This window comes from Alexandromys fortis, unplaced genomic scaffold, assembly GCF_014885135.2.
Source record: "Alexandromys fortis isolate MF-2015 unplaced genomic scaffold, M_Fortis_MF-2015_v1.1 scaffold_263, whole genome shotgun sequence".
Taxonomy (NCBI): domain Eukaryota; kingdom Metazoa; phylum Chordata; class Mammalia; order Rodentia; family Cricetidae; genus Alexandromys; species Alexandromys fortis.
The window spans coordinates 37,960-55,777 of NW_026068165.1; the positions used below are offsets into that span (position 1 = coordinate 37,960).

The 17,818-nt window shown below is 36.1% G+C and overlaps 2 protein-coding genes across 2 annotated transcripts; one reads left to right on the forward strand and one right to left on the reverse strand.

Annotated features, from left to right (window-relative positions):
* The first annotated feature begins 5,505 nt into the window (after positions 1 to 5,505).
* Positions 5,506 to 6,465, forward strand: LOC126492080 (olfactory receptor 6C6-like). Its single transcript, XM_050128219.1, has one exon. It carries the CDS (start codon positions 5,506 to 5,508, stop codon positions 6,463 to 6,465), a length of 960 nt encoding a protein of 319 aa, XP_049984176.1.
* Positions 6,466 to 15,378: 8,913 nt separating this feature from the next.
* On the reverse strand, positions 15,379 to 16,326 carry LOC126492034 (olfactory receptor 6C6). The gene has a single exon (XM_050128136.1). It carries the CDS (start codon positions 16,324 to 16,326, stop codon positions 15,379 to 15,381), a length of 948 nt encoding a protein of 315 aa, XP_049984093.1.
* Positions 16,327 to 17,818: the final 1,492 nt, after the last annotated feature.

The following is a 17,818-nucleotide window of genomic DNA, read 5'->3' on the forward strand; positions in this document are numbered from 1 at the left end:
CATGGGATAAAACCGGAGTCTCTGAATATGGCGGACAATGAGGGCTGCTGAGAAGCCAAGGACAATGCCACTGGGTTTTGATCCTACTTCATGTTCTGGCTTTGTGGGAGACTAGCCAGTTTGGATGTCCACCTTCCTAGACCAGGATGGAGTGGGGAGGACTTTGGACTTTCCACAGGGCAGGGAACCCTGACTGCCCCTCAGACTGGAGAGGGAGGGGGAGAGGAGTGGGGGGAGGGAAGAGGAGAGGGATGAGGGGGGAAAAGAGAGACGGAGAGGGAAATGGGAGGCGGGGAGGAGGCGGAAATCTTTTTTCAATAAAAAATTATATTAAAAAATGTTAAGAGATTAATGTTTCTGCCTTTTTGAACTCTCTTTAGACGTATGGGTTGTTAATTTATTAACATTTAGATTTTTAGCTCTTTCGTATATTTTAGATATTAGAACTTGGTGCAATGTTTCACTGGCAAAGACTATCTCATTCTGTAGACTATCACTTAATCTGATCAGTGATTTTCATTACTGTGTGCAAGCCTTCTGGTTTCATAATATTCAATCTGTCAATTTGGGGGTCTTATTTCCTAAGTAACCAGATTCCTATTCAGAAATTCCTTACCTATGCCTGTGTCTTAAAGTATTTTTTATACTTTTTTCTCTTGATGTTTTAGAGGCTCAGATATTATATTATTTACTCACTGAGGCAACTATCATTCTTTATCCTTGGTCTATGAGAAAATATTTTTAGTAGTGCAAAATAAACTCTTACACACAAAAATAATGTTTGCAGGTAAGGATGTAGGGAGAAGAAACACTGATACATTGCTGGTGTGAATGTAAATTAGTAAATTCGTTATGGAAATCAGAAATCAGTATAGAAACATCTCAAAGTAATGGAAATAAAATAATCATGTTTACCAGGTAAACAAAGTATATATCCAAGAGAATCAGAAACTGTACAAGATATGACAGAATGTTTGGACACTAGTCACAGTATCTACATCATGGACACCATAAGTGACTGTAAGCAGACAATGTATTGAGAAAGCATTATTTATGTATACGTGTGTGTATGTTTACATTATGTATAAAGGAGTGCTTTACACTTTAAAAAATCAAGGAAAAGAAGACAAACTCATTTCGCTTCAGAAAAGTAGAAAAGCTGGAGATGAGTGTATAAAACATATTAAGTCAGACTCTAAAGACCCATGTCAAATATTTTTGTCACATGTGGAAGAGGGGGAAATGGTTATATGAAAATAAAGAAGAGTGGATCTAAAAGCTTAGCAAAACCAGGATTTGGTAGGATTTTGCTTAAATTTGAACAGCCTACAACAGGTTATTTTTTCCAATCTCAGATGATCACTTTTCATGGTCACTGCAAAAATTCTTCATTTTCTCTGCTCTAAACCTAGAACTATGCAAACATAATTTCAAAAGATGAATGTGTGATAGAAAATCAAGCATCAAAGGTGACACACACCTTTAAACCCAGCAGTTTGGAGGCAGAGGAGTTCAAGACCAGCCTAGCACACAGAGTAAATTCTCTGTAGCCAAGACTACACAGAGAAAATCTATCTCAAAAAAAACAAAAACAAAATACAAACAACCACAACAACAAAAATCAACTTGTAACAAATATGGAAGCCCAAAAATGTAAGCCTATTCTACCTTGTCTGAAGGTCAGAGAGTCTGAGCTTATTCAGAGTTGTTGACAACTGTGACTACACACCCTGACCTAGGGTGTGGTTACTTGGTGTTTTGACATTAAGATGACTTGTAGAGGTAGATCCACTCCACCTGTACCAAAGGTTAGAGAATTCAAGTATACTTCTACTCTTTCTCTTGAAGTAGGAGGTTTGACCTAGGGAGTTACTGACTTCAGGATACTTGGTCTAGAGAGAGTTCACTGCCTAAACAATAGAATGCTTTTCTTAAGAAATAATGACTTATGTCCCAAGTATTGGAACAAGTAACTGTTCTGGTTGTCCTTTGTGTCATGTTAAAGCAGTCTTTTGTCTTCTTTCCCCCTTTGTATTGGGGTATAAAAGTATATGGAAAAATGGCAAACTCAGAACTTAGAACTCAGAACTCAGAAGAATTCAGCATCCAATATTCACTGAGCTGCCCTCCCATTACTATCCTGTGTCTGCTCCTCCTACCTAACATTTCTAATCCTCATGCCCCTGTTCTAGAATGTTCAAACCCACTGTATCTAGGGTCACAGCAGAACTCACTCCAAAAGGTGTCTCCTAACAAATTCTCTGCAGGCATAATTTTCAAAAGAAAAGTCTGTCCACACAGTATTTCTACAGAAAGTGATTTTGTATTTATTTCTGGCAGTCCCTTAGGAAATGAATGATGGTCTTGGTTTGCAGTCTCCATGAGAATTCCTTGCTCTCCAATAGGACACAGAGGCATAGCTCTCCCATTACATCAGAGACAGTGACTTTATATATTGTGCTGCAAGTCACACTTGGCAAGGTTTACGCTACTTCAGACAAGTTGGATGTGGTAAGCAATGAAAATGGTAATCCCATACACCTTTCTACCAAAGTATAAATTAGTAAATATCATATCTCTAAGACAATGTGAAAGTCAGACCTGTGTTTCAGATTAACACAAGGTGAGTAGAGATGGTTCTTCCATCCTCTCTGTTTACCAGGGCAATGGCTGAAACATGGATGTGCACATTTATCAGAACCAAGATACACAGCCAAGGAAAGCTTTTAAACTAATAAATGGTAAGTGTTTTAGTATATTTTTATATTTACCTATAGAGATATAACTCAAGTAACTATAAGATGCAGATTATTTTAACATTAAAGAATTTTTGGATTCTTATGTAATAGTCTTAAAATACAACAAAACTAAATTGTCTATCTTGGCCTGTGAGTCTTATAATCTCATACTGTGATTTGTGTTGTTTTCCATTACAACAGTATACTGTGAGAATGTGTGATATATATAGCTGCTGAAGAAAAAAATGAGTAGGTTCAAATGAGACAATTCTACAGTAAATACTATACAATTAAACATTAATATCAATGTTGTCAGCACTCAAATTTAATCGTGAGACTATTATATAATATGTGGTTTTACAAGGTTACATTAGAGTTAAGGATGCTGAATATTCTTTCAAATCAATGTTGGGTTGGTATGTTAGATTTCTTTATCTCGGGCTGCCTTTTCTGCCTGGAGTGTCCTGTCTCAAGTCTTTTTTTACTTTAGAAACCATTTACGGGTTCAAATATTTATATATGTCCTTCTGTAAATTTCCTGAAAAAGACAAAACGAAGGACATTTTTTCCCAATAATTGTTAAGTTTTTATAATTTCATTTTCGTATTTGTACTGTCTTCTAAAGAATAACCTGTACTTCACAGGCTTCAAATAATTCTAGTTTATCATCAGTTCAGAATACAAGATCTTATGCATTTTCTGCTTTAATGCTTAAATTTTTATTTATGATGATAATAAAGTTAGTAAATCTTTTATTTATGATGATAATAAAGTTAGTAAATCTTTTCCCTAAAGATAGCACTAAAACTTATAAAAGAGATATTCCATAAAGTGAATGCTTATTAGAACTTGGATAGAATATTACATAAAAGCCTTTAAAAGTGAGTATTTTTACAAAATAATTTATAAAAAAGAATAATTTTAAAACTTAATTTTAAGGCTTCTCAAAGCAGAATATGCTAGTGAGCTCCCTGCTGCGCATGCAAACCAGAATGCTTTTACTTGATCTTACTTGGTAACATTAGCAAATGTAAACAAGCATAAAGTCTGGGAAATGATGAGTGTTTTCCTTAAAGGACAACAGATCACTGCTGTGTGAGCATTCCAACAACGCCATGTGCACTCCCAGAATTGGTTTCTCCTTCATTCCTATCGCACACTGTGCTAAAAGTCGCCGGCTTCTCTCTTTGTGACTTCTTTCCCTTCGGGTCATGCTCTCTGGAAACATATCCACATCTTTGTGTGTACACTAAGAAATAATCAGACATCTATACATATATAATACACTTATGTTCATAATTATCTTTCACATATTTAATCTTCTTTTCTTGAATTTCTTCACATGATCACTTAGCTTTCTCTTCACTTTGTGGTTTTTCAATATGTTGTAAAAAACACATATATTTCTCCATGTGTACAATAATTTGCTGTGAGTCTAATATTAGTAGAGCCTATCTATTTTAAAACCATGGGAATATGAAAACTGTTACGTTGCTGTCAACAGAAGTAGCACCAAACTGTTCCTAATGAAACTGTGCTAGAAGGAAGAATTATCTGGAACGTCACTAAAGATGCACCATTTGGAATTCATATAGAAAAACAATTGAAATTCACTTGTGCTTACTGGAAGAAAATACTGTGAAAACTATATAATTATTCACTTTAAAAAAAAACACAAAGAATCAGTCACTTTAAGCTTTGTTGGATTGATTAAAATAGAGTCAATAAATAAATTCTAGCTACTGACATAGACAAAGATTGTTTCTATGGATATATATGCATATTAATTTCAAATTCATATTATTATTTGTTGGCCATTTTGATTCTACTTTAAAAATTAATTAGAAGGAAATTACAAGCTATTTTAATTTTAATGAATTAGACAAAGTTTATGAGTTTTTGTCTAAGCTTTATAGTATTGTAAGTATTCATTCAAAAATTGTGGCATTTATAAAGCTATTAAATTTATAGAGTAAATGAAGGCTTATTACTGAATCAAAATAGTCTAGAAATGAGAAGTATTTTTACTATAACCCTTTTTCTAAAAAGTTAATGAGCCTTGAATATTGAAATATTGGATTTATATTTATAGGTAAAACACCAGTTATTACTTTTTCATACATAGCTTTCCCCCCTTCACTTGTCTTAACTCAGAAAACATGAGTGAGAAATCATATTATTAGAAAAACAAAGCTCATGGTAGCATGTTGAGCATGTTGAGCTCCGATTCAGTTTGAAATTGCATGTCCTTCATGCCTCTCAGTTTCTAAACACTTAGCTCAGACTATCAGCATCCTGACCCTGCAGGAATCTCATGTTGCCATTTATTTAAGTTCTTTGTCGTTTTTCTTTTTTGGAAATTAGGATATGTATATTTCTAAATTAGAACTTTTAGAACTACTGGAAACAACAGAGTTATCCAATATAACCACAAAATATAAATTTCACAAACCTGAAAAGTCTAATAAAATAAACTACAGGAAAGGTGAGCAAAGTATATTAATAAACCTGAAGACCTATATTCCAAATAACCAACATTCCTTCTGTAAATGCACAATTATAGTATACTCAACTCTTCACAAGAAGGGAAATAATTGTTCTTTTAAACATACTAATGAGTTCTCGAATAAACTCTAAGATAACTTTTAAAAATACATGGGCTTTGGTTAATTTTCTGAGTAAGAAATTTTTATGTTGGAAAAGGAAGAATTTTTAAGTGTGTACTTTTTCTAAAATTCTTTTGTAGACATGTTGGAATACAAGAGGAATGAAGAACCAGTCAGTAGAGATTGTGTTTATTTTGCTGGGACTGACCAATGACCCTCAGCTACAAATTCTGATTTTCCTGTTTCTGTTTGTCAATTACATCTTGAGCCTGATGGGGAACTTAGTGATCATCCTCCTCACCCTGCTCGATCCCCGCCTCAAGACTCCAATGTACTTCTTCCTCCGGAATTTCTCCTTCCTAGAAATGGCATTCACATCTTCCTGCATTCCACGGTTCTTGATGAGCATTCTCACCGGTGACAAAACAATTTCTTATGGAGCTTGTCTAACCCAATTATTCTTCTTCTTTCTGTTACTAATCACAGAGTTCTACCTCCTGGCAGCCATGTCCTATGACCGCTATGTCGCCATCTGCAGACCACTGCATTACCCCATCATCATGAACAGCAAAGTGTGTCACCTGCTGGTCATCAGCTCCTGGGTGACTGGGTTCTTATCCATCTTCCCCCCTCTGATGTTGGGACTCAGACTGGATTTCTGTGCTTCCAAATTGATAGACCACTTCCTATGTGACACTTCTCCTGTCCTCCAGCTGTCCTGCACAGACACACGCTTTATAGAATGGATGGCTTTTGTCATAGCTGTGATGACCCTCATCATCACATTGATCTTAGTGATCCTCTCCTACACACTTATCATCAAAACCATCCTAAAATTCCCTACAGCTCAACAACGGAGAAAAGCCTTTTCCACATGCTCCTCACACATGGTTGTTGTCTCTATTACTTATGGCAGTTGTATCTTCATGTACATGAAAACATCAGCCAAGGAGAGGGTGACTTTAAACAAAGGTGTGGCTGTGCTCAACACTTCTGTAGCCCCTTTGCTAAACCCATTCATTTACACCCTAAGGAACCAGCAGGTGAAGGATGCATTCAAACAGTTCCTTCACAGATTGTGTTCTTCTCAAAACAGTGAATTAAGAATTAGGCAAAAATAGCATACTGCTGTAACATGAATGAAAAAAATGAAATTAATGGGTACATCCTCTATGGCCTATGCCATTTTTCTCCATTAATACTTAAATCACAGTAAGTATTCTAATTGCCCAATGCAATTAGATATTCTATATTTCAGAATATATCTTCTGAATTGCTAGGAGGAAACTGTTTCTTCAGTCCACACTGTGTAATTCTATCTTTACTCAGAAATCTATCTTCTAATAAATTAAAGGCTCATAAACAAACTGTATTGTACAAGTAAATGTCCAGACATTCTAAGTTACTCTCTGTGTGTATTAATTTTAAGTATTTAATTTGCAGCTTGATATTTTGTATTGCTAAAAATAAAGACAAACACAGAGCATGAAATTATTCTATAATGTAATGAAGGTTGTAGAAAATAAGTAGAAAATCTGAGTTGATACAAAGATTAAATTAGTCTTACAGAAGGAAGCATCCAAATGATGTACCTTGTAGATGAAAGAAAATAGATTGATGGGCATTGTTGATGAGAAGCATGATGCATATTAAAGAATGAGATGTTTTTCATCTAGAGTTATTATCATTATAAATTAATTTTCAGAATAATTAAATCATTTTGCCAAAAATATCAAAGCAAAAGAACACAGCTTTCTTGTCAAAGGGAATTCAAGATGTTTATTCTAAAGCCGAATTTGAGTGACATGACCTAGAAACAGATTTATGTTCTCTTTAGTTCCTCTTTCCTTTTGGAAATAGTCTTAAGGAGTTTTGTTGTTGTTGTTGTTGTTGTCTTTTATTTCCTTTTGGTAACAGAACAATGAAAGTCATAAATGAAGATATTTCTTAAATACACTGGTGGGAACATCAGGAAGATGATTATAGGAAGGGGGGAAACTTTTCTACAAGTTTCAGGTGTTATTTGATGACACTCTTAGGGTTTTGGTCATAGATGCTACTTATCTATTAATAGATTCCAAAAAGGTTTTTTTTGTCTGCTGTTTTTCAATTTGTAACTTTTTTATCCTTTTATTTAAAATAGATATTTGTCTCACGTAATACATCTGATTACGGTTTCCCTCCTTCTTTTCCTCCCTGTTCCAACCCATTTCCCCTCCCACCTGATCCATCCCTTTTCTGACTTTCATTAGAAAACACACAATCTTCCAAAGGTGAATAATAAAATATAATAAGGTAAAACAAAAACTAGCACATTAGAATAGTACAAAACAAACAAATAGAAGAAAAATAGCCCAAGAAAAGACACAAGAAACAGATATAGATGCAGAAACCCAGTTGTTCAAACTCTTCGGAATTTTATAAAAGCAATAAACTGATAAACATATGTCAAAAATTTTTGGTCTATTAGTCACAGGATTCTATTACTGACAAAGAAGTTTGCAAGAATTGCTGTTCGTGGGCTAAGCTAGCAGAGGTGAGGTCATCAGCATCTGTATCTGCAGGATTCCCACATCCCCATGTCGCTGAAGTTCTAACTAGTCTACCATCATTTAGACACACAGCTTCTTTCCAGTAAAATCTGGGGTGGGGGGTGGGGAGTCTCCTGGTGTAACTACACCGAAACTCTACTCAGGGTACACTTCATTTCTTACAAGAAGATTGGAATCTAGAAACAAGCATACCTGTACTAGCTCAAGAGCATAAGAAAGGCTCTGCTTAGCCTGGCTTCCATCATACAGATAACATAGCGGTTGTGTGGGCTGTTGGCCTCCTCCAGGTCTGGTTGTGCAACTTGGGGAAGCCTCCAGCTATATAGGTACCATAAAGGTCATGAATCTTTACTTCTCTGGAAATACACTGCATCTATATTCTAAACTATGTATCCCAATTGGGAAAAGGGGGTATTTTCAGTTCTGCAACAGATTCTTTTTTTTTTTATTGAGAAAAGGGGGAAAAAAGTTTCCGCCTACTCCCAGCCTCCCATTTCCCTCCCCCTCCTCCCACCCTTCTCCCCCACCCCCCACTCCTCTACCCCTCCCCCCACTCCTCTCCCCCTCCCTCTCCAATCCAAAGAGCAGTCAAGGTTCCCTGCCCTGTGGAAAGTCCAAGGTCCTCCCCCCTCCGTCCATGTCTAAGAAGGTGAACATACAAACTGGCTAGGCTCCCACCAAGCCAGAACATGAAGTAGGATCAAAACCCCTTGCCATTGACCTTGGCTTCTCATCAGACCTCATTGTTCACCATGATCAGAGAGTCAGGTTTTATCCCATGCTATTTCAGTCACAGTCCAGCTGGCCTTGGTGAGCTCCCAATAGATCAGCCCCACTGTCTCAGTGGGTGGGTGCACCCCTCGTGGTCTTGACATCCTTGCTCGTGTTCTCCCTCCATCTGCTCCTCATTGGGACCTTGGAAGCTCAGTCCAGTGCTCCAGTGTGGGTCTCTGTCTCTATCTACATCCATCACCAGATGAAGGTTCTAAGGTGATATGGAAGATGCAACAGATTCTTTCCAGTCAGCAATTTTCATACCCTGTGTAGAAATGTATTGTTATAGGTATAAGTGTGGGCTTCATAAAAAAAAATGCTAAGATTAAAAATATTTACAGATGTTGACATGAAATATGCTCTGATAATGTAAATGTTTAGGATATCATTGATTACAGAATGTAGTCTATATAAAATATAATATTTGCAGGTATGCTTTTGGATACTAAATAGATAATTATAGCCTAGTAAATGTTTAGGATTTCTTTGATTCAGAATGTGATCTATAGAAAATATAATACATGCAGGTATGTTTTTGGATACTAAATAGATAATTATGGCCTAGGGGGTGGCTTAGTGGCCACAAGACTTGTTGTGCAAGCATGAGGAACTGCATTGAAATTACAAATGCCCAGATAAAAGCTGTGTTGGCACTGGTGAGTTGGAGACAGGTGGAGCCCAGTAGCTTGTTAGCTTGTCATTGTGCCACAAATGTGAGCTGTATATTTAGTGAAGAGACCATTTATAAAAATAAGGTGGAGAGGAATAGAACACACCTGACCCTGGCTTTTCTGAGCAAAACACAGGGGAGTACAACCATACACAAAACAAGGCCAAATTTATGAGGCACACAGACACACACACACACACACACACACACACACACACACATACACACACACATCACAAATACACAATATCATAAAATTTTCCACCCTGCACAGAATTTTGTATATTTAAAGGACTAGGAATATTTCTTTCCTTTTTCTCTAGCAATATTTTTATCATTAGCTTTTACTGAATTATACATGTATAAAGTACATTCTAATTAGTATAATCTCTTCATCTTTATGCTCTTTCCCACTAATACTCACTCCACCTCCAAAAACATTCCCATTTCCACAGTCTTGTCTTCCTTTTAAACACTGGCTTCTGTGTGGCATCGATTTCATAACTCTCCATTGTAGTCTGGGGGTCTCCACAATGAATACACAACTAACGACAATAACAGACCCTTCTCCAGAATCCATCGGTATCTGGTAGTACAGTTATGAAGGACGGTGCTTTCTGAGCCTCTACCCTGTCTCTGATGAAAGTCCAGAGACCCAGTCACTTCTAGGCCCATTTCAGGCAGCCTTCATTTCTATACGGTCATGACAACACTGGCTGTGTCATGTCCAAAAGACAGTATTTCCCAACCTTTCTCCCCATCTTTGGACCCTTAGGTTTTTCCAACCCCTCTCTGTAATAACCCTGTGGCTTCAGTAGGTGAGGTAAATATTCTGTTTAGGTCGGATCACTCAAACATTTCTTATTATCAGTGCCTTAAGCAGACAGGTATCCAGAATTGACAATTATCTACTACAAAGAGAAGCTTCTATGTGTTAGACTAAGAGTAGTGTCTGTCTGTTTATACAAACATAACACCTAGAAGACAGTGTAGCAATATGACAGTTTAGCTGAACAATGGTATAAAGTATGCCCCCCATAAGTTCTAAGACTTCATCAGCCAAGATTTTTCCTGTTTTCACAATATCACACAAAAATCCCCTTTTGTCAAGCTGGCCAAAATTCAACCATAATACTGTTGGTTACCCCCTAGGGTACTCATTCCACTATTGCATCAGTGACTAACTACATCTTGCCTGAAATATTGGCCATACAGTTGACAGGGTTTGCTTCTGGGTTGAGTGGCTTTTCTCCACTTTTAACGTAAAGCACCACCAGACACTGTAAAATCTAGACTGCAGAGTGGAAGCTTCCAGCTTGGCTTCTTGATACCATGCAAAAAATTTGTGTTGTATCTACAGCAGCAGGGTCTTATCAAATAGTTTTCCGGCAATAAAGAATAATGACAAGAAAATATAGTATTTTTGAAGCCTCTGGGACCTCCTTTAACCAAAAACACAGGAGGAAGCTAATACCTGTCGCTGGGGTCATTAAGTAATCTTTAGCTTATGAGAGCACAGTTATGCATACATACAAGATATCATCCTTCTGTACCTCTGATTTTTTTAAATAAGTTTTGAATTAGTTTGGAAAGTAATGTGTTTCCATTTGGCTTTTCACAAAGCTTTAGTTTCAGTTCCTTCCTCTTTTTCCATCTTATTCTCCTGTGGGACTAACTCCATTCATGCCTCAAACTTTCTACCCTGCACTCATCCCTCATCTATTGTCATGGAATCTTTGTTCTGACATTACTCCCTCCCTTAGAACTCCCAATCCCAATGCCCCTTTCCTTTTTGCTTACGTCTAAAAATACTGGAAGAGAGGGGGTATGATCTTGACTGCCTTGTAGTCAGGCTGATGATTATCTTAAATATCACCATAGAACCTTCATACAGCACCTGATGGAAATAGATGCAGAGACCCACATAGAAGCATTGGACTGACTCCCAAAGTCGAGTTGAAGGGTGGAAGGAATGAAAATATGAGCAAAGAGGTCAAGATCATGGTGGTTTCACCCACTGAAACAGTTTACCTGAGCTAATAGAAGTTTATCAACTCCAGCTGGACTAGGAAGAAACAAGCATAGGACCAAACTAGTCCCTCTGAATGTGGTTGACAGTTGAATTGCTGGGGCACACTGAGGGGCCATAATCAATGGCACCAAGACTTATCCCTACTGCATGTACTGGCTTTTGGGATCCTATTCTCTTTGAACCTATACCTTTTTCAGCCTATATATAGTTAGGAGGGCCCTTGGATCTTCCCCAAAGCAATGTGCCTTACCCTCTTTGAGGACTGGATGGGGGAAGGATGTGAGGGTGTGTGAAGGGAATGGGAGAAGGGGAGAGAGTGGGGACTTGGATTGGTATTTTTTAAAAGTCTAATAAATTTTTTTTTAAAAAAATGGGAATGAAAGGCACCAAGAAAAAAGGGCCTCTAGACCCAACAGGACTGACACACATAGGTGTCTCTCTCACTCCTGGGATTATTTGCTTGAGCCAGGATCTGTCACTGAATCTGAAGCTCACTCATTGGATAGGACTTTGGCCAGCTAGCTCTAGGGTGTTCCTGACTGTATCCCACCCGAAAACTGGGAAAACATTTGGCCTCTCCTATGATTACATGGGGTGCTAGAAACCCAACTCAGGTCTTCATGCTTGCACAGCAAGCATTTTCCCCAGTGAGCTATTTCCCCAGCCCCTTATGCTTATTACTACATTTGGCACTTTTATGCATTCTAGAAACAATTCCTTTTGCAGATATATATAAATTCCAACTAAATTTTTCTGAACTTATGATTTCTTCTCAAACGTTAAATGTCTTTTAAAAGGTAGCTGCTCTTAATTGTCTTTATTTCAATTTACCATTTGTTTTCCTTTCAATAAGATAGTGAGAGATGTTAATAACATCTGTTTCAATAAATATTTGAGCCATTTTATTGACACATTCACATGCTTTCAAAATGTGATGACAAAGCTTTTGAAAATGATGAGAAAGGGAGATGATGATAAATTGAATGTATGTTAATTGTCCTGATAGTTTTACATCATTTTCCATATAAATGCCCTAGAGACATTATTGGTATCACAGTTTCTGAGTTACTGCAGAGGACAGATGAATTAAAAAATGATGAATTAATGCAAGAATTTAACCAGATATTTTTAGTTAGATACTGAAGAAAAATCTCATGTTGAGTTTGTTTGTTTTTTTTCCTCTCACTCCTGTTTCTTTCCATAATCATTTTATCCAGATGGATATCACACATACCAAAATGAAAACTGAAGTCAATTATTATCGTAGAAGGCATGAAAGAATTGTGTTAAATTCAAAGCAGTACAGCAACAGCTGTTGTATGAAACAGAATGATAATTTATTGATGTGATGTTCATGCATTCCTTTAAGACTTTAGATGGGAGCTTTAGCTGAGAAAGCAAAATAGGTAACAAACTTACTGAGGGCAGAAATGCATAGCTTTTCTGTTTTATCAGGTATTAATCCTTTTTGAGTTGCTGGGAGAGTGGGCAGCTCAGTTCTAAAGTCTGAGACAGGAGAATAACCATTCACGTCACACTATAAAGAGAGTAGGGCTCTGTCTTATGGTGTAGGTTCCAAATATTTAGGAACTATGAGGCAAGGTAGAGAGTTCTGATTATATTATTACATTAGTTAATAAAATTTTCCAAATCAACAAACTAAATAGTTCATAGCTAAGAAAAATTACTCCAACAAAATAAAATAAATTTTTTTCAATGTTCTGCCTTATAAAAAAAGAAGTATATAGATATGTATCAGTGAACCCTAAAGAAAACCTTATGCTCATAGGAACAGTAATTTCAGTAAAATGGACCCCAGGAAACCATGACTCTGAACACAATGGACTCAGTCTGAATGATAGAGAGAACATGAGAAATGGAGAAGAAGGCACCACGTTTCCTTCACCTACAGGTTAAATGGATGACTTAAATAACTAAAGCCAAAAGAAATCATAGGTGGAAGACAGGGTATATCTCAGTATTTATCAAACCAGAATAGAAACAAAAACTGTTATACTTTCCTATAAACATTTAAAATATCAGTATTTCCTACATTTTGGTTTCCATGGATTCGCTGCTTGAATTATTTAATCCAATTTGGGGAACAATTACACATTTAGGTTATTTCTGTGTGCTTCAAATGGTCTATAAGATGGTTACAAGCAACTTTTAAGCAATGTAATCCAGTAACAATCATTTGAGTACCTTCACAATCTTAAATTTTAATTAAGCTTCTATGCCTCTCTCCTGTTGATCTGACTTTATCTGTCTGCTAGACCCACTGATATATGTACATACGATCTCAAAATTTACAAATACTTTAAATCAATGACCCTCATCAGCCCCCTGTGTTTCTAATACAAGCTATGTTTAATATTATTTGTAAGGGCATCTCTTTAAATTTAAAATTTAAATACTGAAGTGTTCATCTTGCATATACTTCCAATGACTTTTCTAATTGTAAAGACTATTACAGAATATGCTTTAAGATACAAGGTGCATATCAAATACATAATGATATATCTCAACTAAGAAACACTAGAAATAATAACTTGATATCACAAAGAAATTGAAATGTGTGAGGTCATAGATATATGATTTGAGTATTTGACAATATGTGCATGTATTTCATGTAACTTTTATAGCCACAAACACATGCAACATAATTTACCAGTTAAAACCAAAACAAAAGTATTTTAAATATTTGGAAATTATTGACATGAAAGATTTAAGTCCACACATTTTGCCAAATAACAGATCTTTAAATGTTTTGATTCATCCACCTCTGCAGTCTTACTGTTCTCTCACCTTCATTCTTACATTAGGGAAATTGTGAGACAGACACCTTTGTATCTTCACTCTGCTTTGTGTTTAGGTGTTATCTTTTGCTGAGTGGTACATCCTCCCAGTGTATTGACTGGACAAATGTGTAGGTTGCATTTCTCCTATGTAGTGCCTGGAGAAACTAGGGCAGAAAATCTTACATATTCTGCACTGAGAGAGTGTCTGGTAAGGTGCTGGGGTAGTGTTTATGCTGTGGGGGTATGAAGTGTGTGTAGCCATGTATGGATGCCAGAGGAAGGTTTGGGGGAGATAAATTCTCACTGTGGTTTCTGCGAATAAAATGCAAGGGCTTACACTGGCATGGGAAGGGTTTTTGGTTTTTGTTTCTTGTTTCCACCAAATCATCTTGACTCCTCTCCTGATAAATTCTTAAATGCCCCTTTAACTATTAGTTACTCTCACTTTGCATAGAGATATTTAGCATCCTTGCAGAATTTGCATTCTTGTACTTTATTATTTTTTCCTTTATTTTTTATTTTTAAAATTATTTCTTTATGTTTTGAGATTATAATTACATTTCTCTCCTCCCTTCCCTTTTCTCAAACTTTCTAATATTCCCCTGCTTGATCTCACAACCTGTTTTTTACATTGTTGTTTTATACATGTTTTTCACCTTGGCATAATTGTGTTCTATTGAAAGATTTTTCCTTGAAATTCCACAAACATCACCCCATCTATCCCATAGTATGTTTGAGATATTTCATATAATGATAATTTATCATCACATAATAATATTTGGTTTAAGTGTTTGTGTCATTTACAGATATTGAAGACTACTTCCAGATATTGAATGAGAATCTCTCAATGATTAGAATATTATAAATATACATTGCATTGATGTTCAATCAAATAAAAAAATCACACTTAGAAAATTGCTACTACACAAAGCTTATTTTACTCAATACAGTGATTTCTGGGAATGGGTATGTAATAAACAAAAATATATAATCATAAAAGTGCTTTCAGAAAGGAATTGGAGGAAGTTAGTTATTGTGGAGTACAATCTTCCAAGGAAGAGAAAATGTAAAGTTGAACTGAGCTACAGGGTTCTTCAGGGGAAACAATCCCACATATGAAGTAACTGCTGACATAAGAAAACCCAATAATCATTAAAAAAATATGAAATATATTTTCTATTTTTAATGTGTGGTTGCAGTCTCTATCACAATTTTAAACTGTTTTTTGAAAAACATAGTCTTTGTAATACATCCCAGAAGACTTCTTTCACCTGCTGGTTTCTTAGTGTATAAATGAAGGGATTCAGGAGAGGAGCAATTGATGTATAGAGCAAGGCTACCCCTTTGGACACAGTCACTCTCTCCCTTGCAGATGGTTTAATATACATGAAGATGCAACTGCCGTACGTTATGGAGACAACAATCATGTGGGAAGTGCATGTGGAAAAGGCTTTGGTTCTTTGCTGTGCAGAAGGGAAATTTATAATAGTCTTAATGATGCAAGTGTAAGAGAGACTCACTAGCACCAGTGTGACTGCAAGGGTCACCACGGCTAAGACAAGGGACATCACTTCTAGGACATGAGTGTCTGTGCAGGAGATCTGTAGGATAGGAGAAGTTTCACACATAAAATGATCAATTATTCTGGAACCACAGAAATCCAGCTTAAGACCCATGGCCAATGGGGGAAAGATGATCAAAAACCCAGTCACCCAGGAGCTGAGGACCAGTTGGTGACAGACTCTGCTGTTCATGATGATTGGATAGTGCAGTGGTCTGCAGATGGCTACATAGCGATCATAGGACATAGCAGCCAGGAGATAAAATTCTGTGACTCCCAGCAGAAGAATAAAAAACAATTGCGCTGCACAATTATTATAAGAAATAGTTTTGTCTCCAGTTACAATAGTTGTCAAGAATCTGGGAATGCACACTGTTGTGAACATGATTTCCAAAAAGGAGAAATTACGGAGAAAGAAATACATTGGAGTCTTGAGGCGAGGGTCCAGCAGACTAAGGAGCACAATGATTAAATTCCCGACCAGACTCATCATATAATTAAGAAAGAGAAACAGAAAAACCACAATTTGCAATTGTGGGTCATCTGTCAATCCTAAAAGAATGAAGTCAAGTTCCATTGATTGATTCTTCATCCTCTTTTGTGCGTCTTTACAAAAACACTAGGAAACCAAAGACATATATAATGTGCGTTAGAATTTATATACCTACACTAAAGCAGAAAAGGTTATAAAATCCATTTGCATTTGTTTTCTATCCTGAAATTTCAGGTCACACATAATCATATGCCTTAGGTTAATTATCAATTTGTCCTATTCATTTTTGTTCAACATTCTCCACATCAAATACTCCCACCCCCGAAATGAAATAGTATTTTTATTAATTTGCATAAATGCAAATTAGTACATTAATTTCCAGGTATTATGCAAGCCATAAGGTTCTGATCTTCCTGCTTGAGCCTCTGAAATAGTCCTGGTTACAGGCCTGTGCCATTGGCACTAGTTTATTCATGAACTTCTTTAAATATATTTCTAATTTTTTTGAAATACAGTATAGCTACAGTATTTCTTCTTCCCCTTTCCTCTCTCTAAATCTTTCCGTGTCCCCTTTTCTAACTTTCAAGCTCATAGCCTCTTTTATTCTTAAATACGTGTATATTCTTAAATACATAAGTGTGACCTGTGCAGTCTGTGTAATGTTACTTGTGTGTATGTTTTCAGGGTGGACAGTTTGGTGCTGAATAATCAGCTGGTGCTTTCTTACCTTCAAATGAGTTCACTAAAGCTTCTTCTTTGCTATTTTTATTCCTTTCTTGGTTGTCTTATTCATATTGTTTTCCTTTCCATATACTACTTTATGAACCAATTTAAAGGGAAAGAAACAATGCTTTAACAAACATAATGGAATTTTCCAAAAATCAGTTATTAGTGAATAATTTTAGATTGGCTTCTGAAGATGTTCAGGCTTTGGTTTCATGAAGCAAATGTTTGCTTTTTATTTTCCTGTTATCCTTAAGACATAACATTTGAAAAGATTGCTAGAATTGCCATTTCTGAATGGTGTAGGTTTAGAAGACTTAGAATTTTGGTTTCACCAAGTAAGAATTGCTTATTACAGAATCTTCACACCACTTTATAAAACAATCAAAGAAAAACAAAGATAGATGTAGTAGTATATAAATAAACTACTTTAGCTAATCTGTTAACACATAACCTCAAATTACATACCAAAAAACATTTTATAAAACACAAGAATTCAGTACTTCAAATGCAGTTCCCTTAATTTGGACATACTGTGCATTAGTCTTTGCTTCATATTATAAAGTTATTTCAAATCAGTATGGACTCACCTTTGCATGCCTCTCAACCTTTCTGCTTTGTCAGTTAAAGGTCATTTCAACTGTTTAAGTGATTGTTATTTTACTATCCAGTAGAAATATCCATTACTAATGTTTTTGTCAGCAAAGGCATTCTACATAATGTACTTCCATATAGAATTTCCACTTTCCTTCGTTTCCCATTTACTATGGAAATTTGAGATTATGATTGTAATTTTAACATGTGCCATCTGGTCTGCTGAATTTCATGAACTCTCCTCATCCTCGGTGTTGAAAGCACTATTATCCCA

Excerpts from the sequence above, each read along its gene's own strand:
- LOC126492080 (XM_050128219.1), top strand. The coding sequence starts at position 5,506 with ATGAAGAACCAGTCAGTAGAGATTGTGTTTATTTTGCTGGGACTGACC.
- LOC126492034 (XM_050128136.1), bottom strand. The coding sequence starts at position 16,326 with ATGAAGAATCAATCAATGGAACTTGACTTCATTCTTTTAGGATTGACA.